The 27,298-nt window shown below is 40.2% G+C and overlaps 1 protein-coding gene across 4 annotated transcripts in view; it reads right to left on the reverse strand.

Moving 5' to 3' along the window:
• Nucleotides 1-27,298, reverse strand: part of sept9b (septin 9b) — a 75,564-nt gene that overhangs the window by 40,410 nt on the left and 7,856 nt on the right. The window contains exons 1-2 of one of the 4 annotated variants that reach the window (XM_044189040.1): nt 20,200-20,344; nt 4,515-5,198 (exon numbers count right to left, since the gene is read on the reverse strand). In XM_044189040.1, coding sequence (XP_044044975.1) covers nt 4,515-5,198; nt 20,200-20,221 — 706 coding nt within the window. In that variant the 5' untranslated portion in view covers nt 20,222-20,344. Of the gene's footprint in view, nt 1-4,514; nt 5,199-13,442; nt 13,656-20,199; nt 20,345-27,298 lie in introns of those variants that run through there. The other 3 variants (XM_044189039.1, XM_044189042.1, XM_044189041.1) reach the window with 3 other exon arrangements.

The following is a 27,298-nucleotide window of genomic DNA, read 5'->3' on the forward strand; positions in this document are numbered from 1 at the left end:
GCAATAAGAAATGTGTTATTTCTGACCACACGTGGTCTACGCTTTTCAGTCTAGAGATGTTAGATAGAGCTCATTCTGCAGTGTTTGATGGATTGATGAACAGCAGGCATGCCTGTCAAGATAAGGTTCCCCATCTGGCTGAACACACAGGAGCAGACGCGATACCACTCAGAATGAGTCTGGTGTCTTGTAGCCCAAAGTGAACCTGATGGTCAGGTTTTTTCTTTGTCATTTTGTGTGCTACAGCAATCTAACTTGAAGACATAACATATAGATTCTGTATCTGCCTCTTCCAGCACTTGAAGCTATATCACAGTTAAACTGAGTGAAATATTAAAATCTATTTTTATGGCTTCACATTGTACCAAATGGAAAATTCTGGATGTCTTGTACGTCATTTCATGCGCATTTCTCTGCAATTGAATTGAGTTGACAATTTAATACATTCGGAAACCTTGGCATCTTGACTAAAACTTAAATGCTTTAGGCAATGCTTGTCTATAGAACACGTGTTTATAATGATGGATCCACCAAACCATCCATTAAAGAGGTTATTATACTGTAGGACTGCAACTAACAATTATTTTCATTATTGATTAATCTACCAATTATTTTTATCTATTAATTGTTGTTTGGTCTATAAAATGTCTCAAAATGGGAAAAACAAATGGCCATCAGTTTCCCAAAGTCCAAGGTGAAGTTTCATCTGACCAACAGTCCAAAAGCCAAAAAGCGGGAGCGGGAACAAGAACATTTTTGGCATATTTGACCCAAAAATTACTCAAACGATGAATAGATTCTAAAAATAGTTGACGATACATCAATTAATCGACTAATTGTTTCATCTCTAGTTAGGGGGTTAGTCTGTGTGTCTGTGTTTGTGTGTGACCTCCACTGACTGAGGTCATCAAGCCACAAAACATGACGCATTTGTTTATCATTGATCTTCCAACAATTGCAGCTTACGCTGCAGTATGTGTATGTACGTTCACAACCCTTTTCATGCACTGACCTTTTGCATAAACACCCCAGTGTATCTCACTCTCTGTGATGCTTAGATCAAAGTACAGAGGGATATTTGCTAGGAAGCTGACTGACTTAGATCACATGACCTCTGAGAGAGGAAGCACACTGCAGTGAGGTCACACAGCAGGGGAAACAATCATGCTGACAGAACACGGAAGGAAGCACAGGATACTATGTGCTTTTGTGTGTGTGTGTGTGTGTGTGTGTGTGTGTGCACAAATTATGTGTGATGTCATTTCCTCTTGGAAAAACTGAATGCGCAGGAAAGCAGCTTATCTCATAGTCTACCTCATAGCTGACAGCAATATGGAAAAATAATAAAACAACACTAAATAATCTTGTCTTTTTGGGATTGTCAACAGCTCAGCTCATTTTTTCTCAATTTTTCTCCACATACCAAGAGAACAATGTATATTCATGCCTTAAATATAACTTAGACCTAAGTGGCAGGTACATTACAGTCATTTCAAGTAATTTTTTCAGCCCTCTTGATAATGTGTTAGAGCAGTACTGGGTGGGCCCAGTCAGTGTCCCTGGGCCCTCCAGGCAGGTCACCCTTTACACCCCTATTAGGGCCTCTCTCTTGGCAACCACCCCCATGATCTAGGAGAGAACCATGTAAAACCTTCAGCACAGACACAGATGTGTAAAATGAAACACTAGAAACACTATGGGTACAACGTGACAAACTGAGCAACAGACACACAGAGACAGACACTGGGACAGTGAATATACTGTGGGAAATCTGACTACAAAACATCTGCCAAATAGCGTAGTGTTTCAGCTTGCAGCCAGTATAAAGTATGAACCAGGAATATATAACATCAAATGGGCTAAATCAACAGGAAAGCACACCCACCATTATATTTCATCAAGAGCTCATTATACAGGACTTGGCAAGGTGGTTAATAGTTATATGGAGACACTGATTTATCCAGGATCCAATTCAACACAGTTTCACCCTTTTACTGTAGTTTTGTGATGATGGAAGCTTGTAGCCATTTAATTTGCATGCGTGAATAAAAACACACATAAATAAAAAACACACAGAGCAGCAATGGTTAAAGCATCTATAATCACTTTTTTTATAATAACAACATCAAATGTTGATGTGAAAACATGTGTTTCAGCTCATTGTTTAGCTGTCCGGACCGCAACTTTACTGTTTTGGGTCACTCTCACTGCTCTCATAGCATCGTTTTCGGCTGCAGCAGGCAGAAAAGGCACTAAAAACCCACTGTATACTACCTGCTCAGCATCAAACAGTAGACCGACACAGTTAGCGACTAACTGGTGAACATAGTGAAGCATTTATGAGCTAAAGAGCCAGATAATTCCCTCAGGAGTTGGTGGAGACCAAAAACAGAGCTAAAAGAGAGTGACTATTGGACTTACATTTGCAAGGTGGCCAAAAACACGACTCCAAATGACTTCAGTTCAGTTCTAATTGCATATAAATATAAATACAAATTGTATTCTGTATGTTGTTGTATCATGTCACAAGCTGCATCAGAGAAACTAATGTTACCCTGTGGGCAAAAATCTATCCTTCTCTGTTGCATATAGTTTTACTGCAACTGTAGCATTAATTACTATTTAACTACCATACTACTGCTCTAGTGCTGCCAAGGTTAGGCTTTCATCACATAACAAAAACCACCCCGGCTCCAACGCTGCATTAAGAACAGACATGGATTACCACAAATACAGACATTCAGTCTGCTGTTTCTACTGACAGACGGGCCTCCAAGGACATGGTTACTTATGTATACTGACAGACATGCAGACATCAGACTAATCAAACAAGCCACTCCTGTTACTGACTTTTTTCTTAGTGAGCGATCTGATACTTCTGTTATAGTCTGTTACCTCTGTGTGAGTGGACAATGAGTAGGAAGATTTGAAGTCAGAAGAAAAAGTCCAAGTGAAATGTATTCTGGAAATTCTTTTACCCAGTGGGCTTTAAATATAAACTAACCTACAGCCAAGAGTGAAAAGTTGCTCTTTCCTCCTCACATAAGAAAATGTCATTTGGTTTTATTTGAGTTTACGACAGCCTATTACACTCACTTTAATCTTTTTTCCACTGATGATGCTGTCACACCAAACTGGTAAGTCTGTGCTAAAGCATTCAAACAGGCTGGTGAACTAAATCACAGCACCAAAGGAGTGCTATGCTACAATAGTAATTACTACAATCTTCAGCTTTTACACAACAAGCAGACAATTTCATGAAATATTACATGAGATCAAAAGGAAATGATGTATGAACAGACAGAAAAGAATCAAAGCATGTTAACAAATTTGAGCAGTTTGTCAGCTAAACACAAGCTAATCCATTATCATCAACAACTAATGTCCCAGAAAGCAGAAAGTATGCTACTAAATAGCCCCCAAAACAACCAAGCTACAGTATAGGAATATGGCACAAACAAGAGCTAGCTTCAGTGTACCCAAGTACACACTTCTTCCTTCTTTAGAGGAAGACGTGGGAAGAATAGTTCAAGGAAGAAGCGGGAAGAATTCAAAATGCAATCTCACCATTTCAAGGCAGTAATATTGTCAGTCGATGGGCAATTATTCTAAATGTATGGTAGCCTTTTATTAGACAGCATATCACTAGGATTTGCATCATTGCTTGTTTTTTTGTTTTTTTTACTTACGGTGTAACGGACTAAACATCAGCCTGAAGCAGATGACAACTGCAACAGCATGCCTTTTACCATGAGAAATGTGTTCTGTAGCACCTGTAACCATCAGTGATGTCACAGTGTGCTGACACTACCCGGAGTACACTTATACATCACTGCAGCAAGGTGAGAAGTAAAACCATTGAAGGTCAGCATAAACAAGATTTTAAGCTAGTGCTAAGTTGCTCAAAACAACAAAAAGATGATCCTTATAGTATGCTGCTCTAAAAGGTCTGTGTTTTTACTTTCCAGCAGCAGCAACAGTAACTTGATGAATAAACATTAAGAACTGGATAGTAACCATTACCAACTCTAGCCACATTCTCTGACCAGAGATCACTGGGAAGTGTCACCAAAAGAAATCTCACTGACAGCCACTTTAAAGGTTTCCTGTGGAGTGTTTGACCTCTAGTAGTGCTCTGGAGCTGTTTTTCTATGAGTGGGTCCCCGTTTTGTTTATCTTGTGCATGCGCACAAGGACACATGCATGTGCATGTGATGCGATACACATTCCTGCCAATGAGACAATGTAGTCCCTCATTTGTCCAGGAATGTTCCATCGTAGAAAAGGTTTCAATCATAGTCATCTGGACACTGTTTTCAGAATCAAGATCCGGATGGGAGCTGAAACATCTTGATTCTGAAAACAGTGTCCAGATGACTACGATTGAAACCTTTTCTACGATTCCTGCCAATGGTTTAACACTATTCCACTGATCAACAGGTGGCGGTAATGCGCCAAGATACACAGCATTGCACCAGTAAAGACGGGGGTATAGTATGATTAAACAGACTTACTGTCGGGGTTGGGGGATTTTCGTCCAGCATGATTAGGAGAGGAGCAGCGGAAGGTGGTGACAATGGTGTTGTGGTGAGGGTTGGGGTGGTGTGGGTGGTGCACTGCTGGGTGGTGGCCATTGTTTTCTGGGGGAGCTCTGGTGATGCTGATATCAGGTTTACGGACATCTCCGGGACTCGGAGGCTCAAACTTGCGAGCGTGATTTTGCTCAGGGGTTCGGCTGGTGCCGTTGTTGTTATTGTTGCCCTCATTGCGACGTATCACTGGGGAATCAGTAGGCGTCTTGGCAAAAGTGACCTCTCTCTTGTGGCTAATCTCGGGGGTCTTGGAGTGGCCCAGGACTTCAGGGCGTTTCAGGGCGCTGTTGGTCGCAAAGCGTGTAGAAGCAGGGCTGGTGACGTTATCCACCTGCTTGCTGGAAGAAGAGGAGATGTCGATGGAAAGTTCAGAACGGCGAGACACAGGCTCGGGGGTCTTGGAGCCTCCTCCACCCATGATGGAGCGGGGTTGGGTATAGTTGAGGTTGTTGTTGTTGGTGGCTGTGGCGGCAGTGCCCAGGTCACGGTAGTAGATGCTAGTGGGAGACATGGCATTACGGTGAGGGGAGTTGGTTGTCCGACGGGAGCCAGGGGAAGAGTGAGACGATGTGTCGACATCCTCCACCTCAAAGGACCTCTTCAGAGCTGCAGGTAAGAGACAAACACAACATATCAGTCATAGGGTCATTTGCCTACTGAAACACTTAGCAGAAAAATGCCCCATGCATTATGAAGATTAGATTAGATTTAGACTTTATTGTCCAAGAGGGAGATTTGTTTTCATAGCAAGTTCAAAATCGAAACACACAGATATAATTACAGCAACATACGCATAAAGACAATACATAGAGTCCCCACATTCATATATCCCAGCACACAACAATGAATGCATTTCAGTAATGAATTACATTATTAGGTTGTTAAGTGGAGCTTAGATGGAACTGCTACCAGTGGGACTTGTGAAACATGACAAAGGGCCCCAAGTAGACACAGCAGGGAGCACAGGGATCACAAGCCAAAAAGGTTGGGAACCACTAATCCATAACAATGCATTGTATTTTATAAACTTTTGAAAATGTTTTTTTTTATGTAAAATCTTAATCTGAAAAAAAACAACAACTAGTAACTACAGCTGTCAAATAAATGAAGTGGAGTAAAAATTAGTGTACAAAGTGGCAAAATATGGAAACATTCAAGTAAGGTACATGTACTTCTAAAGTGTGCTTAAATACAGCACTTGAGTAAATGTACTTAGTTACTTATCACCAGTGCAAAAAACAGTACATAATATATTAGAAGCACATTGACTCTGTTACAATTTCTTAACCAAAACAAGCTCATCTTTCCCTCATAAACCATTTATGGGTCAAGATCACTGTTTATAGGAAGTAGGAACAATATCATAAAGTATTCATCTAAAAGGTCATACCAATTAACTGAGCAGTAAACAAAGTGAACTGTTTTTCTAAAACACATTATGAACAGTATCCAAGTAGTAAAGTGGCTGAGGATTGAGGGTGGGATAGCTGTAGAAGCAATTTTGGTGGCAACACGAAAGAAAACTGCATGCACAAGCAATTAAGCCATACCTATCTAATTCATTACACTCCTCATCACCAGTAGCAGGTTTTTCACTAAACTGCATAGCATGTTTAAATTGATTCATGTATTGTTTTGTCATGACTTGGTTGCTACGTGTGTGGTACACTACAAAATAAAATTCAATGGTTTTACACAGAGCCATTTGAAGCGTTTCACGACATGTTATAATGCACGCAATCAGCCAAGAATCGTTCACTGCCAAGCATTTAGGCAAAAAAGTCCCAAGTCTCCCTGTTTATGAGCAACATGAGCACAGAGATAGAGGCGCATCCTTCCCCTCAGTTAGTTTGTGACGTGAGAAAATCTACAGCGTCCAAGATGAAGATACTGAGGGATGGAATCACCCCCTGGGAAGAGTGCACTGGCTCAAAGTCAACTTGAATTTGACTCCCATCATGGAGTTGCTGTGCCAACCCAATGGCCAGGAGCTGGTATCATAATGACACACTAGTTAGACCAGTCCACTCACGCACACCCTGAAGAACATCTCCTGTTTCCTACAATCCAAAACGATTACAAAACTGATTATTTGATCTGTTTGTGGCTTGTGGTTTGTCTGCGTGTGCACGTGTCTTTATATAACTATATGTAGTTTTGTTCAAAGTGCGTGTAAAAAGAGCAAGTATGTCTTACGGGAATGTATACATGTTTATTTTTAAGCGACTACACCCACAGGGAGGGGACCAGGCCCCAGCCCCACTGCACTCTGTGTAAAGCCGAATTTCTGTTAGGGGATGCAACATTCAACACAATCACGCTGTCTCCCCACACACATTAGCCAGCACCACTAATCTAATTTACTGCTATAAGCTGCATCATTCCAACATGGTGGACATTTGATACAATTTACCCCCCGACAAAAATTCAGGTCAGAGCCAAAGTATGATTCTTTTTTCGTGTTAGTCGGACACACCAAGGACATTGTACACCAACAGGAATAAATGGATATGCACTCACGTCTTGGAGTTTATGGTGATTTTGTGTTACAAATCACCTTCACCCCCCACCACTCCCAGTACACCCTTTATCTAGAACGTAAAGCATGATTACCTGTCATCTTTGGCATCCTTGCACAGTACACAATGCACAGACTGGTGTTGCTAAGGCTGTAAGGCTAGCTTTAGCCACTCCAGATACTTGTACAGTATCTACGTTATGTGTGGAAAGCATGAAATGTCCCTTAATAACCACAAAACAGGTCTTAGTGTTAGAAACACATTAAATAGCCACTCATACTCACTTTAACATTTTCTCACAGTCCAATCGCTTATTTTCTGTGCCGAAGTTCTGATGAGAACAGAGTTCATTAGCCAGTAAGGCACCATAAAATAGCTTTAAAATCCATCCTTTGATAGATATACATATAAAAAATTATACACAATAAACTTTGTAAGTGGTGTCCAAACCCATATTGCCACTGGACTGTGTCCTTCTTACCCCTGCTTTCCTCTGTCTTGTGTTTTATGATTGCTGAGAGGGAGTCCAAGGCTGTGGCTACTTTCAACTCTGGCCAGAGAATGAGTTGGTCTGCCAAAATTGGTCTGCAGATTTCACAAGGAGCTGAAAAGTTGTGATGCACGCTTTAAGACTTCATTGTGTAACGAGTGAGGCACTCATTTTAACCTCCTCTGTGAGCCCCAACACTTTAGGAAACCGTGCACACTCTAACATCTCTTGGCACTTGCTGTAGACTTTTGTTACATTTTGGAAGAGTTGTAAATGTGAGAACTAAAGCTGAACATGGGAGGGATATAAGGATCCATATTCACAAGTTTTGTCAGAATAAGAGAGTTGAACTGAGACGTTATTTTGCCAGTGACCTGTTAAGGGATCTTAGATTAGTATTTCTGTTCTTGGCTGCTTTGTGATTATATGCCCTCAGGCACGGGACTAGAGCAGAGGACTTGAGTGCTTTTCTCTCAAGCTGTTTGTTTGTATTTAGAGACTGTGCAGTCATGGGTACATGATTTAAGAGCAGAAGTGAATTTGAATCTTTCTGTGCTTTAATGTTTTCTGGGAATATAGAGAATGGAAAAGGGCATTCAGGGCATCTCTCGCTCAGATGATCACTCAACTCCTATGTTTTTAAGGATCACGCTTCTTCCCATGGGTCTTTCTTGTTCACGGAAAATAGGTCTGTATACATATATATATACAGATATTTTTTTCGTGAATATCATAAGTACAGGATCACGGAGGATAGGAAGAGTATTTGTGCATGAGCGTAGGACTGACAGATGGATGAAGGAGTATCGTTCCCAGTGAAACAGCATTCCCAGACTATGAGCTGGAAACGAGAGGTCCAGTCTACCTCAGAGGAACCTCATTAACAGCAGCCAGGAGTCTCATCTCCCCACGTCCCTCTACCTATCACCGCCTAGTGTCCAGTATCTCACGGTGTCTCATGTGGGAAGATAATGCAGCACAGACAACATAGTACAGGATTATTGGTGCAACAAAAACAAAGATGGAGGCAGCTGTATCCTTACTTTGGTTCATGGTCATTTGTCCTAATACAGCCCAGGTGTTAGGCTAAGCTGCCTCTTTATCATCAGTGTCATCACTTTTCTCTCAAGGACATCCCAACCAATGAACACAAACATTTAGTATCATCTTAGCCCAGATGCACTAATAGGAGATATTCGAGAGTTAGAGGGAGGAAAACAAACAGAGAGACAGCAGGGAAAAGAGACTGGAGATAGAGAGGCAAAGAGGTTGCAGGGGGAGAGGGTGAGGTTAAAACAGGTCAAGACAAAGTTGCCACTCATTGTGTTCTCTATCACTGACATTAGTTGGGACTGACAGCAGTCAACAAAGATTAGGTACGCTCACGTCCCACTCCTGTTGCAGTTGAGGTAATGACGATAATGATGATCTTGTCATAATTGACAACTGCATTTTGTTACTTTGTATTAGGGTTGGACTATGCAGAGAAAGTCAAACATTCCTGAACAAATACCTTAATGTCACTATACATTTTGTATGAAAATATTTTAGGAATAATTCTTCTTTCAAAATATATTAAGTTTTTGAGAGGGAAAAGCTTCAGTAATGTGGACTTAACCAAACTAACAGATGCAATGATATTTCATTCAAACATCTGGGACAGTCAGATAAGCTCAGAAAAATTAAGACCAGGGCAGCACAAATTAATACTATACCATGATACTACAATATTGAAAATCCCACATGATGTCTATAATGGTATCAATGTTATATTGCATCTATGAAGTAAATGACAATGTAAACTCAACATAATCTACATTTTCAGATAACAGTCATGTTATACTCTCTGCTGCTCTGAGTTACTATACTGTATGTATAACAGAAACACTGTTTATGGATGAATTAATTCTGATGATTGATGTTAAGCTGCTGATAATGAATCTCTACACTTCCTGCAAATGTGTAACAATAAAAAGCCTTCCAGGAAAGTGAAGTGCCCCTGAACTACTGGAAGGCTTTTAATGTGAAACATATGTACAAAGTGTTGGCTTTGCATTAACAGCAAACAGCAAACAAGAGCATGTCAGAAAATGTGAAGGTTTATCACAAGAACATTATAAAGCAGGGAAAGTTAGAAATAAAGACCTTTCCCAAATAAAAACCTGGTTCTCTCTGAAATTAAGTTTCAGACCGTAATTTGTGAATTTGCCTGGCTCTACTTTGCACCTAAAAACACAAATAATTCAGTTGATTAGACACCCTCATACATTTATAACTGGAGAACCCTGCCCATAAAAATGCAGTAAAGTAACAACAAAAACCCACTACACACTACACCAGTATTTTAATTAATAAAGTATGTACTGTACTGTACAGTCTAATCTGTCTTGTAATTCTAGCCTCAGGCAATAAGTCAAGTGATCAAGACAGTTACTCTCTGTCAAACACTGGTTATATAAAACCAGTTTATGCACAGTGGAGTTTATCTGATGTCAGTAGCCACAGAATACAAGTCGATGTGGTCAAACCAGGAAAAACATCCTATTTGACAAGACAAGGCCAAACAACGAACGATAGAATTTCACCCTATGGTATTTTGCTTGGTCAGACGAAACCTTAATGCTACACTGTCAAACACACACTTCCTTTTACTGCCGACTGATGGTGTTGGGTTTACTAATGCTGACCAGCAGCAGTGCAGCTCACTGCATCAGATTAACTGTGTGGTTCCCTCCAGGTCTGGCCGACACCCTGTGTCCAGCACAAAGGAATTGTGGGATTGTTAGAGCTGTTTGGTAAAGTGGGAAGCCGTGTCACAGAAGAGGTTAGTTGGTGCAGATCTTGGGTCAAAATCTTTTCAGTAATGCTGAAATGCCAGATGTTTAAAAGGAGGATCTGAATCCTAATCAGAACCAAGAGACAATTTCATCCCTGATTGAAGAATTTTAGCGTGCAGACACACACACAAAAATGCACACACACTCACACACTCACAAAGTCATTCAGGCAGCTATTGAATAGCTGGCCTGGTGCTTAGCTTCAGGCTCCCTAGACCTCAACCTTTGACAGGTAAAGCCTTCTGTTCCTTTGATCAAGCACTGGTTAATTATCCACTTCATGATTTATATCAGTGACCAGTGAAGGTTTAAAGCCAGTGGCTGCATTCCACTTAACACCTGTTAACACACAGTGTCTGGAGTTTCAATAAGGTTTGCATAAAAAGCGAGTGAAGGGGAGAGAAAGTTGTTGGCAACATGGACTGATGCGGAAAAGATTAAACATGTGATTAATTAGAGCTCAGTGACCTCAAAGCAGAAATTAAAATATTCAGACCAAGCACTTTTTACTGTATGAATCACACACCCTGACACAAAAAAACATGTTTCAGCAAAAAAAATTGCTGAAAAAGATTGTTTAGTAAATTACTGGGTAGAGAACATGATGTTGCAGAGCTGTCAGCTGATGTCAGATTGATTAACAAAAGATTCAGTCAAATGGCTTGTACACATGAAAATCACATACAATACATATAGAAATCCAATTTTCATATAACTGGCCTAACACAGTCATACTAGCAATACCTTACATGCTTTTCTTGCCACCCGTGGTTTAATATAACTCTTAGAATGAACAGGACCACTGAGAACTGTTAAGAAAGTGTTGTATTTATGCACACAACCCACTCAAACCAACTTAATAACACACTGGCCTCTGTCAGGTTTAGAAATTGTACCACACATATGCATTCTCTCCATTTCAACGTTCATTTCCTCTCTTTGTCCACATGCCACACTGGAGCAACAACATGGCACCTTTAAGCAGATAATCAGTACAAAATACCTTGGACTGGACTCAAAGCCCAGTTTAGATTGGTCATCATAGCAGAAGCCCATGTATGACTCTACAAAGTTTCTCTGAATATACAAATATGGGCTTATTCTGGGCTTATTCTCTGGTGACTCATACGTTTAAATTCAGCAGAGACATTTTCTAGCATTTAGAAAATCATAATATTGTTTCAGTGTGTAGTTGTTATGGTTGTTTCTATCATCCATTTTACATAACAGTCCCATACAAGAGTCCATCCGAGAGGCAATTACACTGCCTTTCCCTCTCTGTGCCTATCTCCTCCTCAGTGTGAGATACAATGCAGCGCAATGTACTGGAAAACATAATGATCTAGGATAAAATGGGGATTTACTCAGTCAAGTGTTTGCCATGCATCTCTCTCTATAGTTGATTCTGTCTTGGATGGAAACGCTATAATGGTTCATACTGACCAGTATAATGTACTGGTGTGGTAGATTATACTGGTCCCTATTGGGTACTGGTACAGCAAGTGTGTTCTGTGTGTAGATAGTAGGTACATACTGAATGCTGTCTTTGACAATACATTACAAGTGTGCATACAGGGAGGAACCTGGTATTGACCTTACTAAAACTACTACTACTAGGGGATGGAGAGGGGGGATGGCAGGTTAACAAGGGGGATTCATTTTACTAACATGGGGGATGGCATCCCCCGTCAAATTGCCTACTGCTCTCACCTACGCACACCTGGCCAATCACTGTATGATGAGGAAAATTACAAAAATCGTCACACAGTCTTTCCAATTCAGAGGCGGGAAAGGTATGGAGGGAGCGACACTGCACGAAGATCCAACATGCACTTTGTTTGACACATACTGACCACAAGTGAAAGCAGTAGGATGTTTCCATAGACATATCCACAGTAATAGTAAAAAGTAATATGGAAATAGTCAGGCATGTTAACCAGTTAACATAATTGAATCAATCAATGCAATCATATTTTTCTGTCATATAAAACCATAATCTGATTACCTTTGTCTGATTATCATAATCAGATGAAAGAGTCATGAAGAAAGCAAACTTAAGCAAGTTGACACGTCTCAATTTTTTAATTATTATGGTTTTTCAATTCAGTTTTGTAGCATTTAAAAACCCAGGTAGATTTCTTTCAGCTTTTTTTCAAACTTTGCATGTCAGTCAGACATGAGACAGCGATGACAGTAACACAGATGAATTCACTGAATAAGCAAGCAGTCGACTGATTATTAAATGAATCAGTGTAAACCAGGTTACTGGACAGAGGTTGTGCTACCTGAACTATTAAAACACCTTTTGGAAATATGGGTTAAAATAGAGTACTTCCAGTAATCGGGATACTGTTTAAGTTTTATATTTTTTCTGGCTTCTGCTGTCAGCATCAGTCCATGATGTCTCACAGTGAGCATCAGGCCAAAGACCAGCTGGAGTCTGACCGGAGGAGGAACAGGAAAGAAGTGTGGAAGGAAGAAAGGCAGAATGGCAGAAGAAGAGGAGGACAAAGGGAATTAATGCAAGCTCCACACTGGCTACACAAACAAAGAAGATACACAGTTGTGAATGTTGTATAAGGGGTGAGACAGATGTTAGCTCTTAGTGCAGGGGTTTCCACTGTCTCCCTCTTAATGCTTTCAGCTGAAGGCTTTCTGGTGCTGGAATAGTGTGGTGTCAGTGCTGTGTTTGTTTCTATTTTTGACATAACTTGGGTATAATCAATAACAGAGTATAGGCTACAGGGACTTGGCTAGCATGTGTCCACCACCCTGTTTTTAATACATAGTAACAAGCAGAAGCACACATGCACAGCACAAACAGTCAGAAGTACATGCACTTAAAGCTACTTTACAGGCATACACACACACATACAAAGTGGACAAATATTTTGTCAGTATTAATATTATTCCCAAACAGCATACTTCTGACAGATGTTGCCTACCATAAACTGTCAGCCTGAACATTGTAAGTGAAAGAAAAGCAGAAAACAAAATTACACACCTTCAAAATCTGAAATAATTCCCTCCAAGTGTGGATTGACTCCAGAATCAGACATTTTTTCTTGCATGAAATTTCACAAAACTTCTTTTTCTTTCAACTTTCAAGCTACTCCCTGTTAATTCTGAACAAATTCCAAAATAGAGTCAATGAGAAACAAGTCCAAGCCCACAGCTCTCTTAAAGAAGCAACTTATTTTCTCTGACTTCCCACTAACTTCTCTACATCGCTACATTCAGACTTCAGAGAGAGCGAAAAGCCAAGCCTACTCCCTTCTCCTCCCCCTTTCACCCTCATGTCCTGTGTATGTGTGAGTGTGTGTGTGTGTGATTCCCCTGCCCCCCACACACTCATACATACACGCGCAAGCATTCACGCAGACAACAGACCCTGTCATTCCCTGAGACCTTTTTCAACCAAAGTGGCTCTCAGGTCTGATTTCCTCATTGAGCAGCTCTGACAGTAAAATTGGACAACATGTCACACAATCACTTTAACCAAGTTAATCTGCAATCATACAAGATCCACTGTGGCTCTTCAAATGGCCCTCAGAAAGGCAGGCAAGTTTCACTCTGTCACAGCTACAGAGGGACTACAGTTTAAGTGAGAGTTTGAGGCTTCAGTTTTGAGTAAACAACCTCTACAAACTGGCTGGCATGTTAATTAAAGTGCAGTCACCTCTGTAGAAGCTGCTTTCCTGTGACAGAAAAACCCAAAGGACTGCTTGGAGAAAGTTGACATTAGGGGTATAGGACAGTGCCTCTGGGGAATCTGGAGTGATTCATGCACCAACCGGACATCTGTGACACTGTTTTATCAGGAAGAACATGGGAATTTGAGCTTGGTGGACACATCTGACCAGGTCATCTAACACTGCTGCGTTTCTTTTGGGAGGGACACCGACAACAAGCCAGCTTTTGATGTGGTGGGTATGGTTACACTTCTTGTCCTTGAAGCTGCTGTGGACAATTTAGAGACTGTTCTTTGGGGTGACAGAGAAACGCTGTTGAAAAGATGTTGATAAAAGTGATGAAATATCAAAGTTGGCCTTGCATTTACTAAACTACATCCACTGTCTCCCTGTGGGATGTGCTACAGGATTTCTTATCCATGGATCTCCCACAGAAACAAGCGAATAGTGATGCTATCGCTGTAATTACTGATTGGTCATGAGTGAGCGGCTTTTCACAGCTTCCTGTTTGGAGCCAGACGTGACTGCAAATGAGATTTGTGATGAATTGCCCCTGATTCTAGGTCAGTTTTACATTTCCACACTAATGGTTAAGGTCATAACAGTGAATGTACACGCTGGTCCACAATTAGCGCTTAAAGGAAACCTAAAACAAGGGCCACAGGAAGTTGGCATTTCCACTTCCAGAAGACATAAGAACACATCAGATATTACAAATCACATAAAGTGTTTCACCCTTGGTGAAGGCAAAATGGTACAACACCAGTGCATGGCACTTTTATAGCCTTAGTTATTCGGGGAAATCACATATTAATGAAAAGCTTCATTCTTAGGGGCACTAATAGGATGCCAAGCCCACCCAGTGGCCCCTAACCCTAACACCTGAGAGGTCAATGGTAATACAGAATAACACTGTGTGTTTACGGTGCAGTCTGGTTATTTCATACAACTGCTGCAAAGGTGTCTTAAGATAAAGACCAGAGTATGGCACACACAGTGGTGTGTAGACTCAATATTTGCTGTATCCTAAATCCATTAATCATGGAACTTTAGTGGGTAGAATATTGCTTGTTGTCAGATATGTTGTGCAACTAAGCTTTGAGTCCATCTTGTAAGAGTGCACATAATATGCATTATACATCCTGACAGTTGTGTATGGACATTTATAGTTAATGTATTTGTAGGTTTTGGCGTGCATGCATGTTTATGGATATAGTGCACCTCAACATGCATGGGAAAATGCATCTGTATGTGCATGTGAATATGTGTACTTTCACACACTACACATCTCTGTAGTACTCAGTTAAACCAAATTCACACCTCCCCCAGCCAGCATGTATTTATCTAAACATGGATACACACTCTGGGCTGGTTGCGAGGCAAAGTTGAGTGACAGAATGAGGGAAAGTTCCAAAACAACATCTGGAGAAGCATGTGTATGTGTGTGTGTTTGCACTTTGAGCAACGTTATGTGAATATGTGCCTGTGCATGCATGTGTTTGTGTGGTTACTTGAGTGCAACTGGGGTGTGTTTGTGCGTGTCTCAGTGCCCCTGAAATAGCACTGTAAACACAGAGGCCTTTGCACATAGTAAGATAAATCTGCTTAACCAAAACCATTCAGCCCCATATCGCTGTGGTGCTGGGGGAGTTGTGCTTGTTTGGTACCTTGTTAATAACAATTGTGGGTGTGAAAGTGTGTAATCTACTTACTAAATACACACGGTGTTGTTTTCCAAGTAATTTAATGTTTTCATCAGCAGGGTTGTCAGATTTCATGATTCATGCTGAATTCCTTTTTGTGGGATTTGTTGTTCACTTTGAGACCTTCAATTCATTTGAATTATATGAAGTATATGCCTAAATAGCTCCAACTATTTTTTACATGCAGAAAATTATTTGTGGCCCTTGGAACAAAGCAATAATGTGTAAAATGTCACAAACTTATATACACTAGTAAGTAAATTCCTTCGTTTTTGTATACTGATTACGTAGTTTATACAGGAGATATTACTATGTATCTTAGAATTTAGGCTTTGTTGCTTGGTCAGTTTAAGACAGGAATTCAGCACAGCCACAAACATTTATTGGCAGGAAGTTGCACAAAACCAAGCTCTCTATTTGAGTGTTACTTCTATTTGCCCAGATGAGCAAAGTGATGAGTGTGGTTTCGTTCATCTTTTAAAGATGATCAGTTTTACTTACATGTCCACGAAGTTTGACAAAATGACACTTCTGAATGTTAGTAGAATAAACTCACTTATTATAGCAGAGCCGAAATAACATGCTGTCACTGCAGAAATATTGTGCAATTAAACAGGATAGTGAAACCGCTGCACAAGTTTGAAGAAAGAATATAGGGGAAATACAAACAGTAGTTTCAAGAAAGAACAGTGAGACTGAGGGAGTTAAAGAGGTAGAAAGAGTTCATTGACAGTATGCATGCTTTAACTTAATTCAATCTATGCCACTACTCACATACTATGCGCATGTTTTTATTAATGTGACATTTCTTTGGAAAAACTATTATCCTTGACTCTTTCATAGTAAGGTTTTTAAATTGGCCTAAAAGCTGTGTGGACAATTTATGCTGGCAGCAATATCACTGCAGTGGTTTTAAGACTTGGATGTTACTCATTGTGCAGGGAATTGTTATACTGAGCCCAAATGTAATTTGTAACAAGGATCTATAGAGTCTGTGATATCTTGGAGCAAGCAAACACCCACGTATCACATGAAAGTTAATCTGTAGACTACTTGCACACCTACAGAGGTGAAGACTAGAGCTTTCACATTTGGTCTGTTTGAATGTGAGAGATGATAAAGGTATATATGAAGCTCTTCATACATCCCTGCGTTTGTCTATAAAATAATTCAATATGCATGTACGTAATTGATGTATTCCTAAAAAGAATTTGTTCCATGAAATATATGTCACTTTTACCAAAGTCACAAATATTTATTTAAAATACTTAATATTTTGAATTTTTTAATGAAATATTATTACTATTATTATCATATTGTATTGTAATGCTTTAAAAAACACACATTTGTTAAATACGGTCAGCTTGATTTTGTAACATTAGACCAACAGTTTGTACATGAAAGCATTTTTGTATGTAAAGTGCATTTCATGAGTCAAATGCTGGCCAGTTATCTTTATTACTATGTCAAAAAAAGTGCATCTTTTGCATGAAATACTGTAAATGTGTTCCAAAAATGCATTTGTCAAAAGTTTATAAGGTAAATAATACTGTAATTATGGACAGAAATGCATCTTGTGGCATGAAAAGTAACACTGCTTGTGAACAATCTCCTGAATGAGCTTTCACTAATGAGTCCATCTATTTCTGTTATATCACCCCTGGCTTGACCTGTGTTTTCATCATGTTGAATAATTTCACTTGACAGAAGTCCTCCCTTAGGAGGACTGAAGGTGGGGCTTCCCAGTCAGTTTCCTGAACTCCCTGTACTGGCTGTTTTCATGCCTCCCTCACTTATCATTACTAAATAATAATCTGAGAAACAATATGAGGTGAGATATTGGGAGGGTAGTGGGAGGAGAACTGTGGGGCATTCAATCATAGAGGATATCCTATACACGTCTTTTATGGAACATGGTGAGCTGGGTGATTTCCTTTAGTTCCTTTAACTCCGAGTTCATGTGTGTTTGTGGAAGTGGGGGTTTGTGCATGTGTGTTTTAGGATATACAGGACTCTGGGTGGATATATCAGCACTTCCAAAAGTGTAGATTCACGTGTGAAAAAGGGAAAGACTCAAAGAGAGACAGAAGTGCGCTCATGTATCATTAAAGCTCACATGCCATTTATGTACCATTAAATTAAAGGCCAATTTAAAAGTAACATTGAACATTATGTGCTGCCCTTTATGAATACAGCTTGCTCACTTACATGTATACTGGACAGGGAGACCAAGAGGAGCCAAAATAAGTCAAATGTTGGCCTTTAATAGAAAGAGTGATACATAATAAATCACAATATTATGTATAATAGAACATATACAAAAACTCAGTATGGGTCCTGGCCTTAACACCTTCATGTTAACAAATGCAAGCAGGTTTAATCTACTTGTTTCCTATGAGTGTAGCAATAGGTCCTTTCAAAAACTGTCAGAGCTAACTGCCCCACTTGTAATCCCAACTCTAACTACTGAATAGCTGCTTTTTTTTTGTTTGTCATTTTGATGCTAAACAGGCCACACAAATACTGCAGACAGGACACTGATTTTCTTCCTGTTTAATTGGCAGAACATCAAGCAAAATGACACAACTATTTCTCCCATTTCCAGACTGAATCCTTTGTTTTCTTTTGTTGTATTTTAACAGCAGTGTGTCAGCAATTAGCCATCACAACAAGTCAATGTGTAGACCATACGGGACAGTCATGGCAGATGACATGTCATATTGAACACATTATTTTAATCCTGAACAGGCTCGGAAAAGGAAAGCAGGAGGCACTCCAGGTCAAGATGGAGGTGTTGCGGATGCACCCACAATCAAGAGGTTGAAAATGCCATCTATGCACCACAGCCTCAGCTCCTATCGTTATCAAAACAAAGTCTGAAGGGATCAGGGGTGGGTGGGGTAGGGGCGATGGTTGTAGTCAAGACAACGGGTCCAAACAAAACTACATAGCACAGGTTGAAAACCAGGAAGTAGCTCAGCCCATGCAGGAGTTCCTCATTTGAGAGGAGTGAGGGGGGAAGTGATGCCTGACAGCAGTGTTTTCTTGGTGTAAAAATAATGCTCCACCACCTCACCTCTCTACTACACAGCCCTTGCCCCCACTGGAGTCAGTCTTTACTAAATTCCTCCACCTCCCATAAAAAATCCCTCCATCTGCAAAATATGAATCATCCACATGGAACATTTAACAGAACTTAGGGAAATGGTGGCTGTACTGAAGAGGACGAAATGACACTGCAACACTGCCACCAAGTGGTAACAAAAATGGGTGCGCGTGTGTTTGTATGCATCATATGTCTTGCTGAACTCAGACACCTTATTAACTGTAGAATTAAAGGTTCATTTGCAGAGTACCGCTCAGCTTGATGTCCAGCCTTAATCACTGTAAAATACTAGATTAGTCTAATCCTCTCAGTGCAGACTGAACACATATGGGCCTGAACAAAAGTTCCACTGAATCTCCACTAGCACAAAACAAACCACACGTAAAAAAGAGTAAGTGATTAAAAGGAAACAGGAAGGATCTCTGTTGAGAAATAGCCATGCCAGAAGCTACTGAGTAGGACAGAGTTAATATGCCACGGATGCGGGACAGTATACAGACTCTGACGCATGCTAAGCATTCCTCAAAAGAGTCTGCTGTCTGTCGAAAACCAAATCATATTAGCTGACATATGAGCTCTGCTTCCACTCCCTCTAACTTAAAATAAATCATCCAGGTCAGTCAGAATTAATCTGACAGCTGGACTCCGCAGCTTAAAGTCCAATCATGCAATGATGGCATGAACATTTAACTCCAACCATCTATTGTCGATCATAGTTGTATATGTGGGTCAGCTGTAAGTCAGTATCCGACCCAAGGCTGCCAATTACAGCACAGCAGCCACTTTGCACTGGGAGATTACGTTTCCTGATTCTGGCAAGTCGTCTTTGACAGCCCATCACATGAGGTTTACTCTCTGTTGCTCTGCATATGGTAGCTCTTCAGAAATAGTTTGTGCACTTCACAGTGAGCTAAGCTGTAGCTGCCCATTCAATGAGAATAAGAGAAGAAATGTCAGAAAAGTATTTTGGTCAGTTTGTAGCTCAGACAACATGTATGAGAAATACATCAGAGAGGTAAATTTGTCGTGTAGACACACATACAGACACACAGACAGACAGAGGTCTCTGAATGGCTGCTCCCACCCCAAACTGACCAAGTAAAGCAAACACAACCAGGGTGGCTTTTTGCTGATTGCTGCCATTGCTAAGAAGCTGCTTCCTCTGCAGTCTAACAAAGAAAAGAGTAAAAGAAAGTCCCTCCCGAGGAATAACTTCTCTGTGTAAAAGTATCGAATAAGTTGGAAAAAGCCACAACTTACCGGCTATTCTGTCTCGCTCCATAACTCAACGGCTACCTCAAATAGCCACATGTAACCTCAGCTTTTTCTCTCCTCTCCTCTCCCTCCTTCCCTTCCTTTTTTTCTTCATGAAGACTTCCCCTTTCTCCTGACTTAGTCACCCTGTCCCCCTCTTTCAACCCTCCCTCTCTCCTCCCTCCTTCCTCCCTCTGTCTCCCTTGCTCTTACTTCCTCCAAGTTTTAATGTCTTCAGTCTGTCAGGATAACAAGTGAACGGAGCAGACGTCCGCAACCATGTGCTAGTCATATGGAGTCCCTCTCTCGCTCTCTTTCTCTCTCTCGCTTTCTTTGCTTTCTCTCTTGTAGCTCTCATTCTCTCCTCCACACATATGATGTAGGCTTTTAGCCCAGATACATACAAGCTGACACTTTTTTCTCTTTTCTCTTTCTCCAATGTTTTCTATTACTCCCTTGATACTGAAGCTAGTCTCACTTTCCCTTCTCCCTATCTCTCTCTCTCTCTCTCTCTCTCACACACACATGCTCTCCTGACACTGATGCTGTATTGTGTCTTTGAAATAGATCCTTAGTCCTTTGACCAAAGGTCCTAATCTGAAAATAAACTTGGTCCATTTATTACAGATAAAAACTCCAGCAGTCCACCAGGACATCCTGCACTATACCAACAACACACACTCCTACCATGTCATCATCACCACTCTAATCGGATGTACAAACCCACATACTGTAAAGCCATCATCCAAACAACTGATGACTGGCTCTACGTGGACTGAAAAATCCTCATCTAAAGAAACTTTAGTCCAGGGCCCTCATATATGAAGTGTTTCTCAATAAGTCATGTTTACAACCAGTTAATAATCAGTGTTACAAGATCTCAGCCAACAAGCTTGTTGACCTCCTGCACATCAGCCAGTGCTTGGAAACAGCAATGATATGACCTGGTGTTTCTGCAGACATGCAGTTATGACAAATGCCTCTCTCTATCTGACCTGCTCTGACATTTACTCCCATAATTGTTGTTTCTGTTTGTGTGTCTCAGATTTCAGAGCTTGTAAAAGGATGAATATTCATATTATTTTACATTTTATAATATATATTTATAATATGAACACAAATGGTAGATGGGTGGAGCATCCTGAGTGATACAGGTCACTTCACACACACACACACACACACACACATATCTCCCACTCCCCTGCAGTCCTGGGGCCTTGAAGTGAGGAGAAGCAGAGAAATGGAGATTAGAGATATTCATGTATAACTGCACTGTGAGAAGATTTAGAAGATCTAAAGATCAGACTAAAACATGATTTATATAAGCCTATTTAGTGTGATTTATCTCTTTTAATGTTTATTTGGAATGTAGAACTTTTGGTCATAAGGGATATTTTAGTACACTGTTTCACATACATAATAAAAACACAACATTTAACCAAAACAACAAAATAAATACTACGAACATATCGTAGAAAAGGTTTCAGTCGTAGTCATCTGGACACTGTTTTCAGAATCAAGACGTTTCGGCTCCCATCCGGAAGTCATTCTCAATTGTGAAAATGGTCTGAGAACTCAGAAATTTAAGCTACTCCGTGTTGCTTAGGCCCTGCCCTCAGGGAGGAGTCTTCCTGAGTGTCTGCTGTTTACCCTGCCTAGTTTCACCTGAAACTGACCTTCTTTTGTTTCCATGATGGCCCAGTAATCAGGCCTATTGTTTTCTGGCTGCACCTCCCTCATCCCAGATGACTACGACTGAAACCTTTTCTACGATGGAACACTCCTGGACGAATGAGGGACTACACCGTCTTGACTACGAACATATGCTACATCAGACATTACCAGTCAATGGCTGCAGTGCAATCAATTTAATCGCTCCCTTTTACATTCAGTGCTTAGTCTATACAGGAACACTGAGGCCTACTTAGAATCCAAACTCTGATTTAACAGTTTGACAGACTAATGAACAAAAGAGTTCTTTAACCTGTTCACTTGAGCCTGTGGCTTTATGGTTCCTGATTATATTTATATTTGTATTTGTATATATTCATATATATAAGTATTTATAAACTCTAAGGTTTGAGTTGTGGCAGTCAACCTCAGATTAGTTTATTTTGAAGGGCTAAGCGAGGTATCAAAACTACTCAGGAGTGTATTCCGCTTGTATGGTCAGTCCTCTCTGCTCTGTACATGTAATGGTCTGTTGTTTCTATAAAAATAAAATCTGATGCCTTCTTTTATATTTGTGCAAGAATGCAGCTGAAGTACAACCATGTGCACACAGAGACCAAAATCTAAATTCTGATCAAGTTGACAAATTAAACCAGAAATCAGAACAAAACTAGAGAAAATCTAAATGAGCCTTTTGGTGCTGAATCCATATGAAAAGCAGGATGCTGGTTACTGTGACAAAAGTGTGGATTTAAAAATAGAGACATGTCTCTTTTGGCTGCAGGCTCTTTCTGTCTTGTGATCATTTTCCAGACTTAAAAAGCTGCAGTTAATCACAGGGTCAGGGTCAGGGTCAGAAAAACACATGAAACACACAACATGTGCTTATGCATTTGTTGACTCACTCTCATGCATAACACACAAACACATGTTCCGACAGACACGTAAACACATGTATGCCACAGTGTGTTTGTGCACACATGTAGCACTGCTACTGTTGCATAATTTATTCTAATTGTTAGACAATAAGTTTCTTTTCTCTTTCTGTTTTTTGGATGGGGCAGCATTGTCACACACACACACACACACACACACACACACACACACACACACACACACACACTCAAACCTGCACCCAAGGTCCACCCTGTAGTGTGCTCCTCTGGCCTCAGAACAAAGAGCAGTGGCCCAGGCTGAAATGAAGGCCTGCTGACACATACACACGCACACATGCACACACGCACACACGCACACACACACACACACACACACACACACACACACACACATATAAACACATTTTTGTCTATCCATAAAGCCATCCTAGATAAGCACACACACATACATTTGGATGGTGTTGATGACTTGGATGGAGGATGGAGGACCTATAATATACATAAAATGAGATAAATTACTAATGGAATGACGGAATGAATATAATAAGCAAGATTATGGGTATGACATTGTTTAGTTTACCTGCAACACGAAAATGAAGGAATGGCATAATTTATCTTAAAAAATCATGTATTTCTGACATTTTATTATTTCATTCATTCATTTAATTATTATTCAATTTCCTAATAATATCACATAACCTTCTTTGGGTAGATAAAAATCATCCATGTGTCCCTAGTAGATTATTCGCTCCAGTGCTCGGAAGCATTATCTAAGGGACACTGACCTTTCAGTTTTATTTATTTAAATATTTTTTTTAATTAAACAACATAAGTATAAATTAAAACTAAAAAAAAGACATCATTAACTCAATGCAGCTTTTCTAAGCATTTTTTTTAACTATTTTGGTTTTGCAACCACATATTAATCCAATGAGTAAACCTGAGAGATTTGACCTTATATCACTTAGGAATTCTAACAATTTAGCTTTATAGCTGCTATGTGACCTCATTTTTTTTTTCAAATAATGCTCCTTGCTAACTGTTTTTAAGACTCATTAATTTTTATCTATTTTCCCCCAAAAAACCTACATTTTATTTAATGACTACTTTTCACAAAATTTTTCCTGGTGCAAGAGGACACTGTTCACTGCTGTTTTACAGTGAATTAAGTTGTTTGAGCTTGTAAAGGACATAATTCAGACAAACCTGATGCAGAGATAACAGACTGAGAGGGCCTCCCTCACTCATACCTTTCACCACCTCCCCTCTCCATCATCTCAACCTGCTAGCAAGATACAGCCAGACACTCCCACAACACACACACACACACTCAAACTTACACCTAAAACCAGACACAGACAAACTGAAAGGGTTATCCAAGCAGATTCCTCTCGCATGACCGTACACCCTGTAAACACACATAGAACACACACACACGCACACTCAGCCTATCTTTTTCTTTCTTTTCTTACATACACATATACCAAACATGCAGCCTATATTTGCACCCAATGAGGCAGATGGTCATGAGGCACATATGGGCACGTGTGCTTGTTCACTCATGCAAGACAAACTCAAACACACACACACAGTGTATCACACATTGACTAAGGGTGGATGGTGAGCCTTGGGGTGCACATTAATGTAAGCCGTCACTTCAGAGCACGACCTATGGCCAAACGTGTGACTCAAACATGCTAAATTTAGTTACATAACAGTTAAGCAAAAAAATCACCACCATGCCAGCTAACACTAAAGGGATGCCTGCAGGGCAGCGATGCACAATGAAGGAGAAAGAACAGTGGGAAGAAGATGACAGATAAAAGGAGAGGTGGAGCGAGCAGTGGAAGTAGTGAAAGGGGTAAATGGAGGGGAAGAAGAAAGAAGAAAAGCTGAGGAAGAGGAGCTGAAGCTGCTTGTGTCTTCAGGGGTGAAAAACACATGAAAGGGATCTACTCATACACACAAACTAAACTCTAAAGGTGGAATTATACATGTGCACCATGGTGTGCGACAGTGACGCCATAGGAGTTATAGTCCAGTGTCAAATTTCACCCACTGAAACCAACTAGACAGATGTGTTGCACATTAATAAGTAATATTGTGCTTTAACAGGCCTTTTCCACACAAGACATTTTGCTATGTCACAGTAAAAGCACAGGTGTAAATAATAAAATTAATGATGAGCGAATTCCATTTAGTTTGGCTCGTCTCACTATTGAACAACAGACAATTCCTGCGATGGATTTGCTGTTACTGAAAAAGAAAGGATAACTGAGTCTTCCTTCAACTTGCTCAGTGTTTCCTTCCCGTTTAACAATCTCCACTGGCATCAGAAACATATAGGTGAAAACAAAAGCAGCCCAAGCTGACCAATTACAGTTCTTGACGTCTTTACATGTAGCCACCAAAGTGGTTACATTTTTGAGGAGGTGCACGTTAGCTGCAGTATAGCTTACTGTACAGCTATGGGGTAACCACACACACACGCGCACACTCTCTTTATTCCCTCAAGTCCCCAGAAAACCTCCCGTTTGCACATAGGAGATGGTGGAGACCGAAAAAGAGAAAAAGTGTGATGTGGTGCTGCTAGCCACAGTCTGATGACCTCACTAGAGCGCTAAGCGGCACTCATCGTCCCCCTGCCTTGTCTCCATCATACCCACACACATGCACAGCAAAAGAGAGAGAGAGATTTTGTGTCCCCTGCTGCTGCTGCTGCTCCAGCCTACACATCCAACCTGGGGCATGTACAGGGACGACACAACTCTTCACATCACTCATCTACACAAGCCAAATTTAAAACTGGACCCCATGCTCTCATGCAAACCATGAGTAAATGCAAATTTGTAAACACAGAGAGCTCCCATTGCTTGTTCCAGAAAGATTTCACTTTTCTTTTTGTAAGAGCTATTCTACTGAATTAGGGAAATAATAAATAATGGGCAACCCATCTTCTAAATAACACAGAGAACCATCTTCTGAGTGATCAGTAAGAACCACAGTGATGATGAGTGTTTTTCTACAATGACAGCTATGAGGTTACATTTTGAATCTGGAATTCATTTTTGACAAGCACTCCTCCTAAACACAATGTACCATCCAGAACAAGCCCAGGAGTTATTCAGACACTGTAAGACAGTAAGTACACATCATTACAGCAATGTGGGAGTAAGAAGATCTGATTGTATCTGTATTTTCCAATCAGACTTGATGGCAGCCACAAGGCCCCACAAGCGATTCCCACTGAAACTGACCGAGTGTAGGGGAGCGAAATGGATGGGAGAGTTGGTCTGCCGTTGTTCTTTAATATAAACTCAATGACTTGATGTGTTTTTCTTTTTTATATTGTATCAGATATGTTCAAAACAATGCATCTCAGGTAAAAATGAAAGCCATATCGCTCAGTCTGCTTCCCATTCACTAGTGTGGTATTTCCGTGCACAGTCAGAACTGCTGACCTGCTGGGTTAAGTGAACAAAGCAAGCCTGGATTCAATAAGAGGTATGAGTGATTGTCTGAGAATTGTAAACATATAATTTCTAAATCTTTGTCGGGAAACCCCCTTCTGAGTTTCTGATGTACTCATTTGACATTTATGGGTCTCCTTGACTACTGGAAAGTTTTACAAAATGATGGTAACAATAAATATTTACATACTACAGCTCAAAAAGCTTTATGTTTATGTTGATGTTTAGATGTTTATTATTAGGATTCCCATTAGATACTAGGACAGTGATTCCTTGGGTCCATAGAAAACACAGAAAGCACTGAAAAACCCAATACATTATAGTCATACAATAGACTAAAAACAAGGAGTACATTTCAGACATGTTGCAGATAAATGAGCAATATCAGAATGAGCAATGAATGGCAAACAAGACTAAGAGTCTACAGCCATGCAAACAGCTATGTGAGACTGTACTTAAGGTTAATCTTAACACTTGCATGCTAACATGTTCACAGTGACAATGCTAACATGCTGATGTTTAGCAGGTATAATGTTTACCATGTTCACCATCTTAGTTTAGCATGTTAGCATGCTAACATTTGATAATTAGCATTAACACAAATCAGCTGAGGCTGATGGGAATGTTGTTAGTTTTGCAGGTTCATCCTTTGGTGTCCATAAATAAATAAAAACACAACAATAAATACAACAAAATCTGAAATGAGGGAGGCAGGACCTAAATGTCCTCCAGGGCTATGAATAATCCACTGAAAAATGAAAAATCCAAACACTGACCTCTATAATTACTATCACTCTATCACAAATTCTAAACCACTGAAGATGTTTCACAGCTCATAAAATCGGTAGTCAAAACAAAGTGCAAAACTCATGTCCAAAGTCATTATTGATGTTGAGTCAGTAACTAGCATGACTTCAAGTCAGCACTGAGATGCACTTGACCAATCCTCTGCGAGAACCAGAAAAAATCATGACGATAACCAATACATCACCCTGTTACTCATGACACACTCACACACACACACACACATACACACATACACATAAGCACACTCACATAGTCCGTCCA

This window comes from Siniperca chuatsi, linkage group LG3 (assembly GCF_020085105.1).
Source record: "Siniperca chuatsi isolate FFG_IHB_CAS linkage group LG3, ASM2008510v1, whole genome shotgun sequence".
NCBI classification, from domain to species: Eukaryota; Metazoa; Chordata; class Actinopteri; order Centrarchiformes; family Sinipercidae; genus Siniperca; species Siniperca chuatsi.